This window comes from Anomaloglossus baeobatrachus, chromosome 2, assembly GCF_048569485.1.
Source record: "Anomaloglossus baeobatrachus isolate aAnoBae1 chromosome 2, aAnoBae1.hap1, whole genome shotgun sequence".
Lineage (NCBI taxonomy): Eukaryota > Metazoa > Chordata > Amphibia > Anura > Aromobatidae > Anomaloglossus > Anomaloglossus baeobatrachus.
Genome location: NC_134354.1, coordinates 623,234,644 through 623,255,724, shown reverse-complemented (window position 1 = coordinate 623,255,724; position 21,081 = coordinate 623,234,644). Strand labels below are relative to the sequence as shown.

General features: G+C 47.4%; 1 protein-coding gene across 1 annotated transcript in view; it reads right to left on the bottom strand.

The window, feature by feature from the left end:
* Nucleotides 1-15,661, bottom strand: part of DGKH (diacylglycerol kinase eta) — a 353,417-nt gene extending 337,756 nt beyond the window's left edge. The window contains exon 1 of the mRNA XM_075336859.1: nt 15,427-15,661. Coding sequence (XP_075192974.1) covers nt 15,427-15,483 — 57 coding nt within the window. The 5' untranslated portion in view covers nt 15,484-15,661. The remainder of the gene's footprint in view (nt 1-15,426) is intronic.
* Between the last annotated feature and the right edge of the window lie 5,420 nt (nt 15,662-21,081).

The following is a 21,081-nucleotide window of genomic DNA, read 5'->3' as shown; positions in this document are numbered from 1 at the left end:
CGCAAGTGTGAAACTAGCCTTACACCATTGCCACATATCGCGGATCTAATCAGTGTGCCCATCATGCCCACTTACGTAATTAGAGAAGGCAGTATTATGTAGATGCTAGGTTCCCTTTAAATAGTAAAAATGTTTAATTCCCAATGAAAGTCTCCTATTATAATCCAAGGAGCCCACAGGAAGCATGCTTTTCACATGCGGGGGAAGCTTATGCGGAAGCACAAATTATGACATAGGAGTAATAAAAGCACTAGTGTTCGAGTATCAATGCATTGTCTCATTCATACCATAAAGAATTTCACAACACGGAAGATTAAACTAATGAAAGAGCTCAACAAGTCAAGACTGCAGCTGAAGCTCCTACAGACGCAGGCCGGAGCATGCCATCTCCACTGCGCAGACTGGGAACGTGGAATACTATTCTGCTATTTAACTGGACGGCTAATACCTGCCGCAGGCAATTCACCAGCCCCTAGAAAAGAAACAAACCAGGTCTACCTGCCAGCAGCCACAAGTGCAAGGAGGAGCAGTGAGAGGATTGTGGCAGCCAAACCTCTGTCTATACAGTCTGCCCAGGCTTGTGGCCAGGAGAGAATGAATAAGGATTGGGAAATAGAAAAGGCAAAGACCTCTGCTCCTTGGAGTGTGGATCCACCGCGTTTTACACAAGGGACTTCTGTGCCGTGGGGGAGCCAAGTCTGTACAAAATGATGTGCAATTGTTGTGAAATTGCAGTTTCCCCCTGTATCAATTAACATTCTGCACGTTTCAAATCCACAGCACCACTTTTTATAGGGTTTTCTTTAGCATTGTACATTTTGTCTTACAAAAAATAAATATATAAAATATTTTTTGTAACTACATAAAGAAATGCAGAACATCAGAAAAATTTTAAAAATAAGTCATATGTAAGCCTAAGGCTATGTCCGCACGTTGCGTTTTTTTCCGCGTTTCTGCAGCGTTTTTAGCAGCAGCGTTTTTGCGCTAAAACGCATGCGTTTGTGATTGCCAGCAAAGTCTATGGGAAAAGCAGAAATCCTGTCTGCACTTTGCTTTTTTTTCTGCAGCGTTTAATTTGCATATTTGTGGTCAAAAACCATGCTGAAAAAGAAGCAGCATGTCAGTTGTTTTTGCCATTTCTGCAGCGTTTCCTTAACATTGGAGTCAATGAGAAATGGCAAAATGCAACCAAAAGCACAATTCATGCGTTTTTCATGCTTTTTACCTGCGTTTTTGGCTCCAAAAACGCATGCTTTTCTGGGCAAAAATTAATGGGTTCTAATGTTCCTTTACACACACACACACACAATAACCGAAAATTTAAATGTCAAAAAATAATAAAATTCACCAATTTTCCTGTTAAAATGTGCATAACCACTATTTTATCATTAAAATTGATAATGTTCCATATATTTGTATTAAAAGTGAATTTTATCCTTTTTTTCTCTTTTTTCATTCTTTTTGACTAATCCAACTTTATTTCTCAGTGTCTTGATCTCAAAAACGCATCTGCAGAAACGCAGGTGAAAACGCAGGTAAAAAGCGCTAAAAACGCACTAAAAACGCGGTAAAAACGGATGCGTTTTTAGCGCTAAAAAATGGTCAAAAGCCATTTGGTCAAAAACCAAGGGAAGGAAAACGTGCAGAATAAACTGCAGGTACTCCAACGCAACGTGCGGACATAGCCTAAAGGCTACTTTACACACTGCGATATCGGTCCCGATATCGCTAGTGTGGGTACCCGCCCCCATCTGTTGCGCGACACGGGCAAATTGCTGCCCGTGTCGCACAACAGCCGTCACACATACATACCTGTCCGGCGACGTCGCTGTGACGGGCGAACCGCCTCCTTTCTAAGGGGGCGGTCCGTGCGGCGTCACAGCAACGTCACTGAACCGCCGCCCAATAGCAGCGGAGGGGCGGAGCTGAGCGGGACGTAACATCCCGCCCACCTCCTTCCTTCTGCATAGCGGCCGGGAGGCAGGTAAGGGGAGCTTCCTCGTTCCTGCGGCGTCCCACGCAGCGATGTGTGCTGCCGCAGGAACGAGGAACAACCTCGCTACTGCTTCAGTAACGAGATTTGAGAATGGACCCCCATGTCGCCGATTAGCAATTTTGCACGTTTTTGCAACGATGCAAAATCGCTTATCGGTGTCACACGCAACGGCATCGCTAATGCGGCCGGATGTGCGTCACGAATTCCGTGACCCCAATGACTCCGCATTAGCGATGTCGCAGCGTGTAAAGCCCGCTTAAGGCTATGTGCCCATGCTGCGGAAAATTCGAGGAATTTGCCGAGATTATTTTGCAAACATTTCGCGGATTTCTCGGTACAGGGAGTCCCCAGCCATTTCTATGGCATTTTGGAACTGCTGTGCCCATGCTGCATTTTTTTCCGCAGCGGAAATAATGCGGATTTCCCTGTGGAAAAATCTGCAGCATGTCAATTATTCCTGCGGATTTTTCCGCACAATCCCATACTTACCTGCCTTGATAGACGACACCGGAGTCACTTCCTCCGGTGCAGAGGAGCGAGGTGGAGCCAGGAGCGGGCAGCAGGAGGTGGGCGGGGCCTGTACCAGCTGTGGTCATGTGACAGCCGGAGTTAATTCAAGCCCGCCCACCTTCTCCTGCAAAGTGCAGACAGACATGGCCGGAGAGAAGTGCTGCGTGATGGAGGCAAGTATGAACTCCCGATCACTCCAGCACTTGTTCTGTATTGAGAATGCAGTGCCGAAGCCATGGTACTGTATCCTCAGTGCAGAATACCGCAGGACATTCCGCAATACAACCGCAGCATGTAAACAGACAAAATTGTGCTGCGGTTTTCTGGTAGCTCCTGCGGAATGTCCTGCAGATATATCCGCAGGACACTTTCCCCGTGGGCACATAGCCTAAGGGTATGTGCCAACAATCAGGACTCATTGTGTCTTGGAAGCAGCAAGTCCTGACCGGCAGGGCCGCATGTCCCCTCACAGGAGACCGCAGCTGCATGTACCCACGATCAGGGTCCAGTGGGCTGCGGTCTCTCGCTTGTGTTCTCCCTATGGAGGATGCATGCGAATCCGCAGCAAACAATTGACATGCTGCGGTCTGGAAAGACGCTCCGCAGGTCAGTGTTTGCTGCAGAATAAATAAGCACAGTGGGCACAGGATTTCTAGAAATCCATCCTCTGTGCTTGTACTGTACAGCGCAGCGTTTTGGACCCAGCTGAAGTATGCTGCATCCAAAACGCTGCAAACACTGATCGTGTGCACGCAGCCTAAGGGCTCATTCAGGAGTCTATTTCTCAAGTACCAGTGCTATTCATGCTTGTCACAGATAGTCTGTGGGGACATTCACATGTCCGTGATCATTTGTGGACCAAGTGGTTGGTGGAAAAATCGCAGCGACATGTCCGATATTGATCCGAGTGTTGGATGATGCTCTGCAATGAGGGTATATGGGTCTGTGGGAAAACAAAAAATAGGACAGCACTCAGATGCCATACATGTGCTGTCCGTTTTTCACTGATTGATAACTAAGAGAAGGTGGAGAAGTGGTTATTTTTTTCCTGTCAGTGAAAAGGTCTGACAACACCGAAAAAAAAAAAATACACCCAAAAAACATGTTTTTCCTAAAGAGATTTTCATCATTCACTGCAGATTTTAATGGGAACCTGTCATACGTGTTTGTCCCCTAAGGCTATGTGCCCACGCTGCGGATTTACCGCGGATTTTGCCGCGGATTTTCCGAAAATCTGCAGCAGCGGCACTTCCAAGCCATTTCAATGGCATTTTGGAAATGCTGTGTCCATGCTGCGGATTTTTCCGCGGCGGATTTGCCGCGGATTTTGATCCGGAAAAATCTGCAGCATGTCAATTATTGTTGCGGATTTTGGTGCGGATTTTGGGTATAGAATGGGGAAGAAAAAAAAAAAAATCTGCATCAAAATCCGCGGCAATTTCGCGGTAAATCCGCGGTAAATCTGCGGCAAAAAAAGGTGCGGATTTGCCGCGAAAGTCGCGGATTTTCATGCAGAAAAATCCGCAGCAACATTCTATCGTGGACACATAGCCTAAAAGTCACTTTTGCCGAGCTCATATGTGCCAGTCATGAGACATTTAGCATAGAAGACATTGGAAAATTTTTCTAGAGAGGTGTATTTGGAAGATGGGGGCAAGTCGTAGACCTATTCAGCCATAGCATGGTTTTCACCATAGCACGTCCAACGTATGGAAAAACATGCTGACAGGATGCATCTATTGTCGAATCTACCAGCGCGAGGTGTCACTTACCGGTCTGCTTGTTGCTCTTTCAATAAAATCAGCAGCAGATTATCACTAGACTAGTTGTCTTGCACCATGTAGTCCTGCGGCTCTGTGTAACGCCACCTCTACTACTGATTCACAGATTTCTGCCTATGCACAGTGGTGTGGCCGGGTTTATCAAGAGCTCATATTTGAGAGATCTGCTAGATCAACAGCAGAGAAAACAGTGATTTTGTCAAAATGACAGTAAGCAGCCCAGTAAGTGACACATTGCTGGAATCAGGGTCTCTGTCTCTACATCAGGCTGCTCTCGGATGGGGTGACAAAAACCTGGTGACAGTCCCTTTAATGAATAATGTCCCCATGTAGTACACTCTACAAATATTACTGTACTTTAGTTACTATACGTTTATCATCAATTGTTTTAGTGTCAGAAAATGGTCAGTAGGCTTCTAATATAGTCACTTTCCAAGAATATATCATACCATAAAACGCAAATATACTAAAAAAAAAAAAAAAAAAGTAGAAAGCAGTACGCTGCCACACATGACTACACTCTGTTTGCTTTGGATGGTAGGATATATTTGTGCAGCCAACACCTTTATTTAATGCTGTTTGTAGAAGTCAGTCATGCTACATGGAAATTCATTTATATGACCAGAAAAAATATGTTACGGAAAGTAATGACAAGGAGACGCTGCTTTATCTCTTCTTATATTGTCAAGACTAGTAAAAATCATGAAGTCACTGCAGCTCCTGTGGAGCGGATGTACATACAGCGCAATGCGCACATAAGATCCCATGGGTCTGTATACTGTCTCTGGCACTTTATTCTCCACCAGAAAAAAATATATAGAATAAGGCTGAGACCGCACTTTGCGTTCACCTACTTGCAGTTCTAAACGCACGTTTTTGGCTTAATTGATTTGACCAAAGTTGCCTTTTTCAGAACTTTAGCGCTGAAAACGGATGCGTATTTACCGCTTTTTTGATGCGTTTTCAGCGCTTCTTTACCTGCGTTTTGACAGATGCGTTTTGAACAACAAGACACTGATAAATAAAGATTAAGCAGTCATACAGAATGAAAAAAAGAGAGAAAAAAAAAAGGATCAAATAAATATTAATGGCAAAAATAATGAAAATAGATATATTTCATAAAATTATAGCGGTAATATACATTTTAATCGATAATATAGCAATAAATGCATATTTTTCTCACATTTAATTGTCGCATTATGTGTGTGTGTAAAGGGACATATGAAATTATTATTTTGAAATCCAAAAAGCATGCGTTTTGGTACTACAAAACGCATGTTTTCTGCACTGAAGAAGCAGGTAAAACGCAGGAATTTGAAGGATTCTTGGTTTTTGCTATTTCTCTTTGACTTCAATGTTAGCAAAACGCACCCAAAATGGCAAAAACAACTGACATGCTACTTCTTTGAACGCATGGCTTTTGCCACAAAATATGCAAATTAAACGCAGCGTTTAGAAACGCAAAGTGCGGTCTAGAAATCCCCATTTTCCATTGACTTTGCTGGAAAATCAAAACGCATGCCTTTTGGCATGAAAAAGGTGCTTCTCAAAACGGACCTAAAAAGCACCAAAAACGCAGGTGGAAACGCAAAGTGCGGTTTCAGCCTAAGACAATATTCACACGTTGCGGTTTTGCTGAGTTTTTCTCTGCAGCCAAAACCTTCTCTCTCAGTAGTAAATATGCTGAGTTCAAAATGTCTGCTTTGCTACGTTTGTGTGGTCTTTTTATTCGCAACATTTTTAAAGTACGGATTACGTGTGTTTTGTCAACACATGTTTAATAATGTTTTCGGGGCAAAAACTCAGCAAAAAAAAAGAAAAAAAAAATTTTTGCAGCTTTTTTTTAACTGCATCATTATCCTCTATGGGTGAAAGAAAAAAAAGCTACAAAAACGAGGAAATAATTGCAGATATAAAATCCGCAGCAATTCTCAAATTCAATCAGGAAAAAAATAAGCGTGTGCCTGATATCTCTGAAATCTCCGGTTTTGCTGGTACTGTAAAAAGCAGCTTATTTGCATTAAAAAAAATGCAGACAAAAAAAAAAAGCTGCATGTGCGCACTGCCTAAGGTATGCGTGCAGTGTTATTCTTTTAACGACAGAGCCGTCAACTTTTTCTAGGCAGCTGCTCCAGAATAACGATGGTGCTCTTCCTGAAGAGGCTTCACAGCTTTGTCGTCGTTTTCGGCGTCTGCTCCTCCGCCTGTGTCCTTTTTCTGTACTTTCTACTATAGTGGATTCGCCTGGAAAATGATCATGCTACTTCTTTTAACTGCTTAACAATTTCCAAGCCCTGAAGCTCTAAAAGAAGTAACATAAGATTGAAAATATAAACAGCAATGTTATACGATAGCGCTTTCTCAGGTGCTTTCCTGGTGGAATCCGCTTGAAAAAGGCATCAAAGGCACATACCCTAACTCTTTAGTACAGTTTAAACTTCATCTAATGCACTTAAATGCAATCCATTAAATAAAATATGCTTGAAGGGAATCTGTCAGCAGGTTTTTCCTACCTCATCTGATAGCGGCTTGACGTAGGCAAAGAGATCCTGAATCCAACGATGTATCACTTAGAATACTGGGGGCAGCTGTTCTGACATAATCTGAATTCTTAGAGTTAGTTATGTAGCAGAGCTGAGAGAGCTGTCCCCGCCCACACCAGGCTCTCTATAGAGATTTTACATTGATTGGGAAGTGTCAGTGCAGGAGGGGCTGAGCCGGACTATCGTGCATGTGACATTGCCCGAGCCATGATTAGCAGCAGGACTAAAACATAGCAAATAAAGAACAGATCGGATCTTGACAAGAGAGGCATCCTTTACTTTCTTAAAGGGGTTGTCCACTACTTTGACATTGATGGCCTATCCATAAGGGGGAATTACACACAGCGATATCGCTAGCAAGCCCGTGGCGCACAGTATCGTTAGGAGCCGTCACACGGACTTACCTGCCTAGCGACGTCGCTGTGGCCGGCGAACCGCCTCCTTTCTAAGGCCCAATAGAAGTGGAGGGGTGGAGATGAGCGGGACGTAACATCCCGCCCACCTCCTTCCTTCCTCATTGCCGGCGGCCGCAGGTAAGCTGTTGTTCGTCATTCCCGAGGTGTCACACGTAGCGATGTGTGCTGCCTCGGGAACGACGAACAACCGGCGTCCTCAACAATCAACGATTTTTTGAAAATGAACAATGTGTCAACAATTGACGATTTGGTGAGTATTTTCCATCGTTAACGGCTGCTCGTTGGTGTCACACGCAACGACGTCGCTAACGATGCCGGATGTGTTTCATGGAATCTGTGACCCCGGTGATATATCGTTAGATACGTAGTTGCGTGTAACAGGGCCTTTAGGATAGGTCATCAATGTCTGATCGGCCGGGGTCCGACACCCCGTACTCCCGCCGATCAGCTGTGCCATGTGCTGGCGGCGGCAGCAGGAGGACGGAAATGCTCAGTTCCAGAGCTTATCCGTCTTCTGATAGCGGCCGCAGCCGAGTACTGCACATCCACCACCTATTGATTAGAATGGGATGTGGATGTGCAGTACCTGGAGCAGCGCTGGAACTAAGCATTCATGGCCGCCGGCATGGCCGAAATTAGCTGATTAGCTGATTAGCAAGGGTGTGGTGTGTGGGACCCCGGCTGATCAGATATTGATGATCTATATAAGGATAGCCCATAAATGTCAAAGTAGTGGATAACCCCTTTAATATTACATAGCAAAAACTTACTGACAGATTCCTTTTCAATTCAGTGGTACTTGTGTACAGCACGGGTACTTAGCATACGATGGATGGTATATTCTAAATCCATGCAAACTGTTCATGAAGCCTATGGGAGCAGCTCCATTATCTTACTTTGTTACCAGTTGATCCATATCAAAGTGACTAAGAAATATGACATGGTTATTACAAGACTAATGTTCAAATAAGGAAACTATACTCCCCACATGCAAACACACTGCCAGGAACATTCCGCCTCACTCTGTCCTAATTAGGATCTGGTAGCCGAGCAGTAGCCCTATCACGATTAGTATGATAGTGGCAGCAGATGCCTTATGGGCAACAGGTGAAACAAATCTTAACACCAGCAAGCATGAGACAAATATGGGCTGTAGAATAGGGTTCGCCACTTAAAAAGCATAAAAGAAAAAAAAAAAAAAACCATCTCATACTATTGGGGGGGGGGGGGGGGGTCTTGGGGGGCATAAGTCAGTGGTTACTGTTGTCCAAAAAAAAAAAAAAAAATCCAAATCAGTCTGTTGATTGATAAACATCCGTCAGTCGGCCATCATTTCAGATGAATAATTCCACAGTCGACAGTCATTTGTTATGGTCAAAATCAGCCGGTTTCTATCTAATGTGAATGGAGGCCATTAGTCAGAGCTGATAGAGCCGTCATATTCCCTATATATTTGCATACCAGGTCTGTACACTTCCCTATGTAGCATTCTGGTGGTCTGATATTCAAGAAGGGAATGACAGTATTAATAAGACTTGCTGAAGGCAGTGACACTGATCATCTGCTGAATATCAGAATCACAGTGGCTCCAAAGCTGAAGCGTCACGTTCACATTACACAAGACCCCCGTCACGCAGACCACCCCATCTTCTGACATTTGTTTCTTAAAAATTATTTCTGTCTGAAATGTACTGTGTCCTAATCTGTACTACAAGCATTAAAGATTTCACATCTGCTCTGTAGTTCTAGCCGCGCTCTAATCCTGCCAAATACGGAGATCACATGGCGATTATGGCAGTCCTGAGACCCTCTTGTGATTCCTCTCTGACCCCAGCAGTAAGTAGTTCACTGGGACTTGTTACCAAAAAGAGGAAAATTCAGGCTGCGCTCCATCTCTGATTTACTCCCCTGCAGTTAGTGATCTGCTCCATCGCTACCCAAAGTACAATGTGAACTGTTCTGGATGTGGCAGCCATTCATCAGCAGCATATAACAAGTCAATGAAACGCTGTGAATAGCAGAGCTCATAATGTCACCGGCGGCATGCCGCCTGGGAGCGGCGCGCAAAGGAATGCCGAACAGCCTCAGTCATCTAGAATTGTCCAACGTACAATGCTGAAGCCAAAAGGGTCCCTTTAGGAAAATCTGCCAAAAATATTGGGGCATTAAGGCCCTGCTGCAGATTTACCGTGGATTTTGCCGCGGATTTTCCACAAATTGCTGCAGAAAATGTGTCTGACCTTGCTGCAGTTATTCCCCAGCAAATCCTATGGGTTTTAAAAAATGCTGTGCACACACTGCGTTTTTTTATACCTGCTGATTTTCCGCTGCGGAATTGATGAGCATGTCACTTCTTTTCCGCAGGTACCTGCGTTTTTTGCCATAGATAATGGTAACAAACCGCGGGGATCAACTTGCGGAAAATCCGCGGCAAACGGCGGCAAAAACGCGGGTATGGTTTTACCGCAGGTGCGGGATTCCTTCAGAGGGTCAGTTTTTTTATTAAGAAAATGGCACTTTCTAGTGCGCACATAGCCTAAAGGTGTTTTCTCTTTCAGAAAAGTTAGTTCCAATAGTAGTAGTGATGAGCGGGCACTACCATGCTCAGGTGCTCATATTGAGCAGTCGGATGCTTAGACGGGTACGACTTGTGTACCGAGCATAACTGAAGTCAATGGGGGAAGTGAAGCATTTTTCCGAAGATCTTCACGAAAAAGGTCGAGTTCTCCATTGACTTCCATTATACTTGGTACCCGATCCATGCCTGTCTGAGCATACGACTGCTTGATATGAGTACCGAGCATGGGTACTCATCACTAATTAGCAGTAAAAAAAAAAACTGTGCCTTTCCCACACTGCCCAGGTCCTATGTGAACTCTGCCGTCTACAGTGCTGACATCATCTGGACTGTGCTGCAGACAACGGTACTCCGCCGCTCTGTGAATGTAGACGACAGAAGCGGCCAAGCTCATTGATTGGCTGACGCCACAACAGACACCAAGAGCGGAGACCCAGCACTCAATACAGGGAGGGTGAGTTGAGCACAGTTTGTCTGTGTTTACTACTAATAAAGCTTATTCAAAAATCTTATCTGAAAGGGGACAATCCCTTTAAGTAACAAGTGTATTATTATTTTTTTTTTTAGAGGTAAAAGCTATGACAGAAATTAATGTCTGGTTCAAGCGAGCCTATGAAAAATCGCCCAATTTCCATCTGTATTGTCATCCATATGGGTGTTTTTTTCATTATTTTTTTTTAGACTTCAATAAAACGAGTCTCATCCAAAAAATAACACAATACCATTAGTCAGTATGGTGTCCATATGGATATAGCACAGGAACATACACTTCACATGTCTGAACGCGCCCTATGGATGACATTTGTCTACATTTCATTCATACGCCTGCCTACTGTGGATTTCGGTGGTTTTCTGTGCGCTCTTGTGCATAAATAACCAGCAGCTTTTCAGTCCCTGAGCTGCATCTAACAATATGCCGACTAGAAATGAACAATCCTAAAAGGACCTGTCACTGGGTCACACGTGGACAGTTTTTGCTCTCCTTTCATTCCTGCTTCTCCTCTGAGTATGCCGAAATGGTCAATATTATTTTACTTTTTAGGTTTCCATAATTCTGGGTGTTTTTATACACTGGTATTTTCTGGCCTTTACCATGGGGGGCACAGCTCACAGGTTAATAATGCATAGCAGCCTAAAAACAGAGTCCTGTAAAGCGGGCTTTACACACTGCGATATCGGTCCCGATATTGCTAGTGTGGGTACCCGCCCCCATCTGTTGCGCGACACGGGCAAATCGCTGCCCGTGCCGCACAACATCGCACAGACCCGTCACACATACTTACCTGCCCGGCGACGTCGCTGTGACTGGCGAACCGCCTCCTTTCTAAGGGGGCGGTCCGTGCGGCGTCACAGCGACGTCACTGAACTGCCGCCCAATAGAAACGGAGGGGCGGAGATGAGCGGGACGTAACATCCCGCCCACCTCCTTTCTTCCGCATAGCGGCCGAGAGGCAGGTAAGGAGATGTTCCTCGCTCCTGCGGTGTCACACGGAGCGATGTGTGCTGCTGCAGGAACGAGGAACAACTTCGTTACTGCTGCAGTAATGATTTTTGAGAATGGACCCCCATGTCACCGATGAGCGATTTTGCACGTTTTTGCAACGATGCAAAATCGCTCATCGGTGTCACACGCAACGGCATCGCTAATGCGGCCGGATGTGCGTCACCAATTCTGTGACCCCAACGAGTTCGCATTAGCGATGTCGTAGCGTATAAAGCCCCCTTTAGGCTGCTTTCACACCTCCGGTTTTAGCAGTGCGTCAAAATCCGGCTCTAAAACCTATGCAATGGATGCGGCGAAAAAAACACATCCTTTGCATAAGTTTTTACATGTGGCCTGTCCGTTTTTTGCCGGTTGTGGCACGCTACTGAGCATGCGGCGTGCAAAAAAACGCATGCGGCGGCCGGATGCGGTTTTTGCCTCATCGCGCTGCATTTAGCGTCCATAGGCAAGCATTGGAAAAAGCACTGGATGCGTTTTTTTTCGCCGGACAAAAAAACGTGCCAGGCAACGTTCCATCCGGCCGCCGCATGGGCTAAATAAGCCGCATCCGTCAAAAACAGGACCGAATGCAAGGCCATGCGGCACTAATGAAAGTCTATGCGGAAAAAACGCAACCAGCGGCAAAAAAGAAAATGGTTGTGTTTTTTCTGCAAAGAGCCGGATTGTGCCGCACAGCAAAAACCGGATGTGTGAAAGCAGCCTAAGCAAAGACCCCGCAAAAACCCTAAATATTGCCATAATCTGGAACCATACAGCGATTTGGGGGAAAAAATTACTCAGGAGAACAACAGGAATGAAACAAAATAAAAAACGAAACACCTTTGATCTGGCGACAGGTCCTCTGTAAAGAATAATTATTTGTTTTTTGTTTTTATACAAAATATTATGGAACGGAAGAAAAAAATATATAAATATGGGATGATGATGATGATAAATAGGACACAATCTAAGCTGGGTCATTATATTTATATCTTGTATATTGATATTGTATGCGATGACAACTGGGAAGTGACTGTTGTAATGGTGCAGCCTAATGGAGATGGAAATGTCATGCCTTCGCTGGGATAGTGACATTGATCATGCGGGACACATCCTCCAGACACGTATCGCCCACAGTGCAAACTACACTAGGTATTAAATACAGCTGGAATATCTATTGGGAATATCTAATGCCTTGTGCACAGCCTGATGGCTAAGGCAGATCCATTAGAATCCATCATGATCCGCGATGAGACGTTTCTCTCCCAATTACCCTAATATAGGGCTCACCAGGGATACATATTTAATCAGATGAAATTAGAGTCATTGTGATTATCTAAAAAACAATACAAATCTAATAGAAAGCAGAATGGAAGGTCTATTGTATTCTAATACTGTTATCTTCTATAATGTGAAGCCCGATGCCTTTTTTTGATGGTGACTTGTGCGTCCTCAACATTATAACTCCCCAATGATAACTAATAGGCGAAGTTCACACAAGTATAACGAGTAGCTTGATTACTTTTTAATATTCCGGCAGTATTGTGCGCAGCATTCCTTGTGACATTAGTTACTGCTGACACATCCAGCCACCTACGAGCTGTGAATAACGGCCGAGACTTGCCATACTATTAGTAATATTTACACTACTGCCATGTGGAATCCAAATAAAACCCAACGCATACATGTGCTGTGTATCGGAGTCTTCCTATGCGGATACATTGATGGACTCATCAACAAAACACTGAGTAATCGCATGATGCGGACCGAGGTGTTACTGGAAATCAGTGCACGGTTTTGCAATGCTCGTTCTTGATCAAACTTTTTTTTTTTTTTACTGGTAAGAAACATCTATAGAATCTACGGTATTTATATTCTCCTAAATTCCATCAGACATAACACGAGGAACAATACAACGTGCTCGCTAGCAAGAGCGGTCAACTGACCCCACTGTATACCAGGCAGCGAGCGTGGCATGTGTGAACACTGACCCCACTGTATACCAGGCAGCGAGCGTGGCATGTGTGAACACTGACCCCACCGTATACCAGGCAGCGAGCGTGGCATGTGTGAACACTGACCCCACTGTATACCAGGCAGCAAGCGTGGCATGTGTGAACACTGACCCCACTGTATACCAGGCAGCAAGCGTGGCATGTGTGAACACTGACCCCACTGTATACCAGGCAGCGAGCGTGGCATGTGTGAACACTGACCCCACTGTATACCAGGCAGCGAGCGTGGCATGTGTGAACACTGACCCCACTGTATACCAGGCAGCGAGCGTGGCATGTGTGAACACTGACCCCACTGTATACCAGGCAGCGAGCGTGGCATGTGTGAACACTGACCCCACTGTACACCAGGCAGCGAACGTGGCATGTGTGAACATGGCCTGAAACCAGAAACAAATGTACAGATCTGGATGGGGTCAGGCGGGAGCCCTGGATCCTGGTATACAGCCTCAGTGTGATTTCTGTGGAAAGCTTTGGCTGTCATATCAGTAGTGGGGGAAAGGTTGGGGATCTCTGTACTACACTCAACACGTTTGATAAGTTACATTTTTGGATGGATTTACTTTAGAAATCTTATTATAAACCACCAGTTTGTCATGAGGGGTCTGGGAGTTCTGCTCCCGTGACACAAAAAGGGTACGGGTCCAAAAAACACTGTGCTCCTTACTGAGTGAGTGTACCAGTCCACTGTGCCCATCGGCTACAGCCCGGTATACTGTACCAGTCCACTGTGCCCATCGGCTACAGCCCGGTATACTGTACCAGTCCACTGTGCCCATCGGCTACAGCCCGGTATACTGTACCAGTTCACGGTGCCCACCGGCTACAGCCCGGTATACTGTACCAGTCCACTGTACCCACCGGCTACAGCCCGGTATACTGTACCAGTCCACGGTGCCCATCGGCTACAGCCCGGTATACTGTACCAGTTCACGGTGCCCATCGGCTACAGCCCGGTATACTGTACCAGTTCACGGTGCCCATCGGCTACAGCCCGGTATACTGTACCACTCCACTGTGCCCATCGGCTACAATGTGTGGGAAGAAAAAAGAGATTTTCAGCTCACCTAACACCCGGAGCCATAAGATCCTAGGGATGCACGTGGTCCGCTGGTAAGTCCAAACCAGCCAGCAGGTAACGTGGAAAAGGGAAAAGTTGGACCCAGCATCAATTCCAAATTTATGTAAAAATCAAACTTCTTTATTAATACATGGTTAAAAAATTCTTATATGAAGACCATGGTGAAGAGTATGAAACATAGCACTTTACGCGTTTCGGACTTCATAAATTAAAAACCATGTATTAATAAAGAAGTTTGATTTTTACATAAATTTGGAATTGATGCTGGGTCCAACTTTTCCCTTTTCCACGTTGCCCATCGGCTACAGCCCGGTATACTGTACCAGTTCACGGTGCCCATCGGCTACAGCCCGGTATACTGTACCAGTCCACTGTGCCAATCGGCTACAGCCTGGTATACTGTACCAGTCCACGGTGCCCATCGGCTACAGCCCGGTATACAGTACCAGTCCACTGTAACCATCGGATACTGCCTGGTATACAGTACCAGTCCACTGTAACCATCGGATACTGCCTGGTATACAGTACCAGTCCACTGTAACCATCGGATACTGCCTGGTATACAGTACCAGTCCACTGTAACCATCGGATACTGCCTGGTATACAGTACCAGTCCACTGTAACCATCGGATACTGCCTGGTATACAGTACCAGTCCACTGTAACCACTGGACACTGCCTGTCATAGCTGCACCAGTCCATAAGAACCATTAATCACAGTTCATTGTGACCAAGGTACAAGTCAGTATATACCCCTGTAATAAACCAGACCATTATAAACACTACCCAGGACACAATGGATGCCACTCTGCCATTGCCCTACCAGCTGAGACAGATGGGACAGTGTCAGTGATCATACAGGACTTATGTCCACAATGGCAGCCCACCCTGTGTACACGACCCAGCTGCCAACACAGGACCCGGCTCCAGTCCCTGCTCCCCACACCCTGCCCCGGTCCGTGCAGCAAGTCACCTAGCGGACCCTATGCCCCGCAGTGTGGGCATTCCGTGCCCCAGTACCCACCATCTCCTCCCACACTGGGCTCCGGCCGCTGTAGGAAGGATATGTGTGCTCCATCATCGCCCCAGGAAATCGCCAGAGGTGTCAGGAAGGAACAAGGATCAGCGGGTCCTGGAGGAGGCGCAATGCCGGGTGGTGGCGATCCTGCTCCGAGCGTCTGCCGTCCTGCCCGATCACAGCCCCCGGGGTGCCCGCTCCGTGCTTCCCGCTCCTCCGGTGCTGCTGACACTCCTTCTCCTCATCTTCCTACTCTTCAGGCTGCAGCGTCTTCCCTCCTCCTCCTCCTCCTCCTTCCCGCCCCGCTCCAGTCCCGTCCACTGTCCGCCCTGTTCCCTGCCGCCCCCCTCCTCCTCTGCACCCAGAGACCGGTCAGTACGGGGGACCGGCGTGTGCTGATATTGGGGGGTCGCTGCTCCATTATTACTGAGGACCCCTCACACAGCCTTCTGCCCCTCCAGCACATGCAGATTATACGGCTGTATCTTGGGACATGCACAACAGTCACAGCCAAAAGTTTTCTGATATATTTCGGTTTTCACGAAGTTTTGCTGCTTCAGTGTTTTAGATCTTGTAGTCAGATGTTTCTATGGAAATACAATTCTAAGTATTTCATACGTTTTTAAGCATTTATTAATACATCGAGTTTACGTAACAACTCAGTATTTATAGTGTTGACCTTTATTCTCAAGACTTCCACACAATGATGTAACAATGGCGGTCGCAGAGATCGCAGCCAGGCCCAGGCAGGAGGGGGCCGCCGACCCCAGGACATACTCCAGCTGGACGTGTAGCACCCACGGGGCAAGGGGTTAAATTACGCGTCGCCGAGCCGGTGATGTCGGGTCAGGGGGATCTCACGGGTGGCCCTTGCCCGGTTTCGTGGCCCTGAGGTGTAGGATAAAAGGGAGGAGGATTGAGGATGTTGGGAGTTGTCTCGTGACGCCACCTGCGGTATGCGGCCAGGGATTAGCCGTCGCTGCGGTCGCAGTCTTCTGGGGCAGATCGTGTCACAGCTAGGGTAGTTTAGCTTCTCGCAGGCAAAGCTAGGTCCCAGGAAGTATGATGGAGGTAGTAGTCTGCGTTGGCGCCAAAGCGCAGGGCGAAGGCACCAGCAATGAAGGACGGACATGGCAGTTGCAGTTCCAGGTCTTTACTCACTGTCCTTTGGTTGCCCGGGTGTACCGGTCTCTGCCGTGATGGGATCCAGTCGATCCCGGATAAGTTACAGGTAGCCACCGGTATTTGAAAGTGTCCTTTCCCAAGGGATGCCCCTCCAGAAGTGAGGAACCCGGGCTGAGCTTCCCACTCCAAACCTCAGGCTCCGTGAAGAAAAAAAAGGTGGTAGTGGTAGTGTTAATGGGTGTGGGCAGGTGTGTCTACTCAGTACAGAACTGCCTAAAGGCCCCTTTACACAGTGAAACTTTCTAGCGATCCCACCAGCGATCCCAACCTGGCCGGGATCGCTACAAAGTCTTTGGTGAGCTGTCAAACAGGCAAACCTGGCCAACGACGCAACAGCGATCCGGACCTGCAGAACGACCTAGCTAGTCATTGGGGACGTTGTAAAGCAGCTTTTTGAAAGGGAAGTCGCTAACGAAGTCGCTGTAAAGTCCCCTTTACACACTAAAACTTTGCTGCACAGCAGGAAACAAAGGACCAAAGAATGGTCCTGAACGATTTGTAGCGATCACAACTTCACAGCAGGGCCCAGGTCGCTGATGCGTGTCACACACTGCAATATCGCTGGGGAGGTCGCTGTAACGTCACAAAACCGGTGACGTTACAGCGATGTCGTTTGCGATGTTGCAGTGTGTAAAGCCACCTTTACACTTTGTGAATGGTACATCAATAAGCCCCTATTACTTGAATAACATCATTAATCCAGTCATTGTGCCTCTGCATGAAGAACACAGGCCTAATTTCATCTTCACAGATGACAATGCTGCAGTTCATCGAAGTCGCATCATTAGGGAACGGCTGCTGGAGACTGGGGTACCTCAAATTGAGTGGCCTGCACTTTCTCTCCCTGAATGCCATAGAAAACCTATGGGATTAGTTGAGTTGTGGGGCAGAGGTTCCTAATTCTGTACCCAGGTGTGGAATATCCCAGTCGCAACTGGGCCTTGGGATACAGAGGGTCCGCCGCCCATAGCCCTTGCTTCAGCTGGAAGTGCATCCAAGGGCGCACATCCAGCTAAATTGCAGCACAGAGACCGGTTGGGTCCCTGCACTGCAAGCTGCGGTGGCGTGGGGTCACAGGAGGCAGCAGCCGGTTCTGGGACAAACAGTGTGCCAGCTGCTTAAGAAAATGCATATTCACTGCTCCCCACAACTATAGATGAGCAAACCTTTGGAGGTTTCGTTCGCAGGGCACATTCGAACCTTAGAGAAGGTTCAGTTTGTGACCCTGACTTGAACCAAACCTCAATGGAAGTCAGTAATTGGGCAGTTTGTGTCTGCCCATGACGTGCCCACGGGGTCAGAGGTTACCCGTCACTGGGCCGCAGTTCTTCTGGGTCGCCACAGTGGCCTCGCCCGGTTCCATGACCCCGCCCGGTGTCAATAAAAGGCTTTTGGGGAATAGGGATGATGGGGGTAATTGTTCGTTACGCCACCTGTTGTGTGCGGCCAATATCAGCTGCCGCTGCAGGACGTCTCTGCTGGGGCAAATGACAACGCAGCTCGGATGGTTCAGCTCTCCACAGGCAGAGCTGTGCCCCAGGGAGGACAAGGGGAGTAGTAGTCGCCTATGGCGCAGGGCTGGGGCGCACGAAGAAAGGGAGCAACACAGGGATTGCAGTCAAAAGTCTTTACTCACTGAACTGTCGTTGCCCTCGGGATGCCGCACTTCGCTATCATGGGCTCCAGCCAATCCCGAATAGTTCGGAGGTCACCACCGGTGTTGTGGACTGTGAGCCCTTCCTTTCTGCGCTGTGTGAGATGAGTCCCTGTGACCTGTAGCCCTTCAGAAACTCCTGTCCTGGGTTTTGTTCTCGCCCCATATAGCAGGCAGCGTGAGTCCGTTATTGGGCTAGATCGTCATCACAACTCATGGCTCTATCTGCTGCTGTGTCCCGGGCACTTGAGGTGGGCAAGGAAACTTGGAATCTCCTGCCCGGTGGATTTGTTGAAGGGACATAAAGTTCCCCCTAACCTAGGACTCAGCACCCCGTGGTGCGCCAGTTCTGAGCTATCAGCTCTCACCTCAGCGACCGTGTTCTCCTGCGTCTCACATCTTCTCTGTCTGTTCTGAAGTGTCTTTGTGTGTAACCTTACTCCCTAGTGTGTAGCTCCACCCCCAGGGGTGCTGATCTCATGAGTGGAAAGTCCTCTTTCCATGACGACTATCCCCAGTCCCAGTGGCTGGCTACTAAGCTGTATGTTGTATGCATGTGATAAACACCAGTGAATAACCTCTTCCTTACCCGGGATGAATACTGCACCTTAGGTGAGGTGCAGTACCCTCTGGTGACTGAAGACACAGGGGCGCCACACCAACATGCAGCCAGCTGTAAGCAGAACACTTTCAGGGGCGGGGGAATCGGGTTTTTCAATTATTATTATTTTTTTGTGTGTGTGCACATTACATCAGATCATGCTGATTTTACCCCCAGTGCAAGCCGTTCAAACACTGCACGCAGCTTGCAGAGGGCTGAGCATCAATCATACTAAAGAACATCGCTGCTCTCTTGACTGGTTTCCACTCGTAACTCATTCGATCTTTGAATCCGAACTTTGTTTTTTGAAAGTCGGTTTCGAATCTGAACCTCAAGTTCTCTCATCTCTAATGGAAAGCAGTGAATATTCATTTTCTTTAATAACAGCACACGTGATCACCCAGCTGCCGGCTTCCTGTAGCTGCTGGGCGATTTTTTGCTGCTATTAAAAAATGCATATTCACTGCTCTCTATGCTCATAAACCAGGAACTGTGATTTGCTCCAGACATTGTATCCTGCCAATCCAGATCCTCAGAAGGACTCCTAAGCTTCCTAAGCACCAGAGCGACCACAGGCTCCATACATCTGGCCTGCTAGCCAATGTGTCTCCAGGGAAAGTCTGCAGCTTGCTCTAAATCAACATGGTCTGCTCACAGGGTGCCTCCAGGAAGTGAACTGCTTCCAAGCTCACAAAGACATTAGACGCAAGAAACAGTCTCTTATATCAGACCAGACACACCCATGGGTGGAGGAATGTGAATAGCCAGAGCCGTTCAGCACTCTGGCTATTCTTAAAGGTACCCTGACCTTTAATACATTACCAAGACTTGTGGAACTACAAGTCCCATAGTAAAACATTTCAGGTTTTACATTGCAGAGGACCTCCTCTACTGCGATACTGTGACGCCCTTGTCAGCTAGGTAGTCACAGAAAGAGTTAAACCTCCTTGGTACCACCTGATCCCACACTGGTACAGTGAGGCAGCCGCACCCTCCCCCCAGTGTAGCAACTGAAAAGAGCAGGAGGGGAGGAGTTGAGAGTCAGTGAGTGGATGGAAGGAGAGAGAGGAGAGCAGACAGGGGGCTGCAGCTCCTGTGCTGCTGGGGAAGTGAAGCAAAGAAAAAGCAGAGTTCTTGGAGCTGAAGTGGAGCGTAGGCTCAGGAGAACCCGTAGTGGACCGGGGCAGGGTAGTGGCCCGCCGGTAGTGTGCATGGGACCCCGGACTTGTGCAAAGAGAGGACTTCCCCCGTCCGAAACAGAGAAGGTGACTCATAGCTGGAGTGCAGGAGAGAAAGGGCCCTGCTTCTTGTACTGGGTGTGGGATCCGAACACCCCCGTACCAAAGGCCCACGGACACCGGCAAGTTCTGGTTAACTACTGGACTCTGTGTGAGTTATTGCATCGACCAGTGAGTACAGCACCATCCCCCGGTCCGACTGAGTGCGCCGGTCCCTGCAGCCCCCAGCACCCCGTCACCAGGCCTCGGGGCATCCATCCCTACCCACGGAGGGTTAATAACATCCGGCTGCTAGCCCAACGCCCCGGGTGCTCACCAAAGCTGCAGTGGTACTCCCATTATTACCACATACCGTGGGTGGCGTCATGGACTTATCACCCAAAATCCCCACACAAGGTTGACCCTTTTTCATTTGAAGTAACCGCGAGATCCCCGGGTCCGGAGACCCTCGAGCCACCCACAGAAGGTCCGGATCCGAGCAGCTCGGCTGCTGCGAGCGGGGCAGTACAATACATAGCGACCATTTACAATATAGGTGGTTGCTACCTCTCAACCTTCTTTCTCATCTCTTTTGGTGGCCGGGGCTGCATCAGGATGTGGTTGATCATGTGTCTGCTTGCAGTATTAGGGCACGTTCCAAGGTTACACACACTCAGCGATCTGGTTCTCTCCTGCCATCGGCTATCCCTAGTAGACCTTGGATGCATTTATCCATTAATTTAATTACTGACTTACTCTTGTCTGCAGATGAAACTGTGGTCTCAGTGATTGTGGATAGGTTCTGTAAGATGGTACACTTCATTGCGTTACCGGCACATCCGAATGCCAATACTCTAGCTCAGGTGTTCATCAATGAGATCGTGAACGTTCACGGGGTACCTTCCGAGGTGATCTCAGATCGGGGAATCCAGTTTGTTTCCAAGTTTTCAAAAGGGTTTTGTGCTCGACTGGGGTTGCAGTTGTCTTTTCTTCTGCTTTCCACC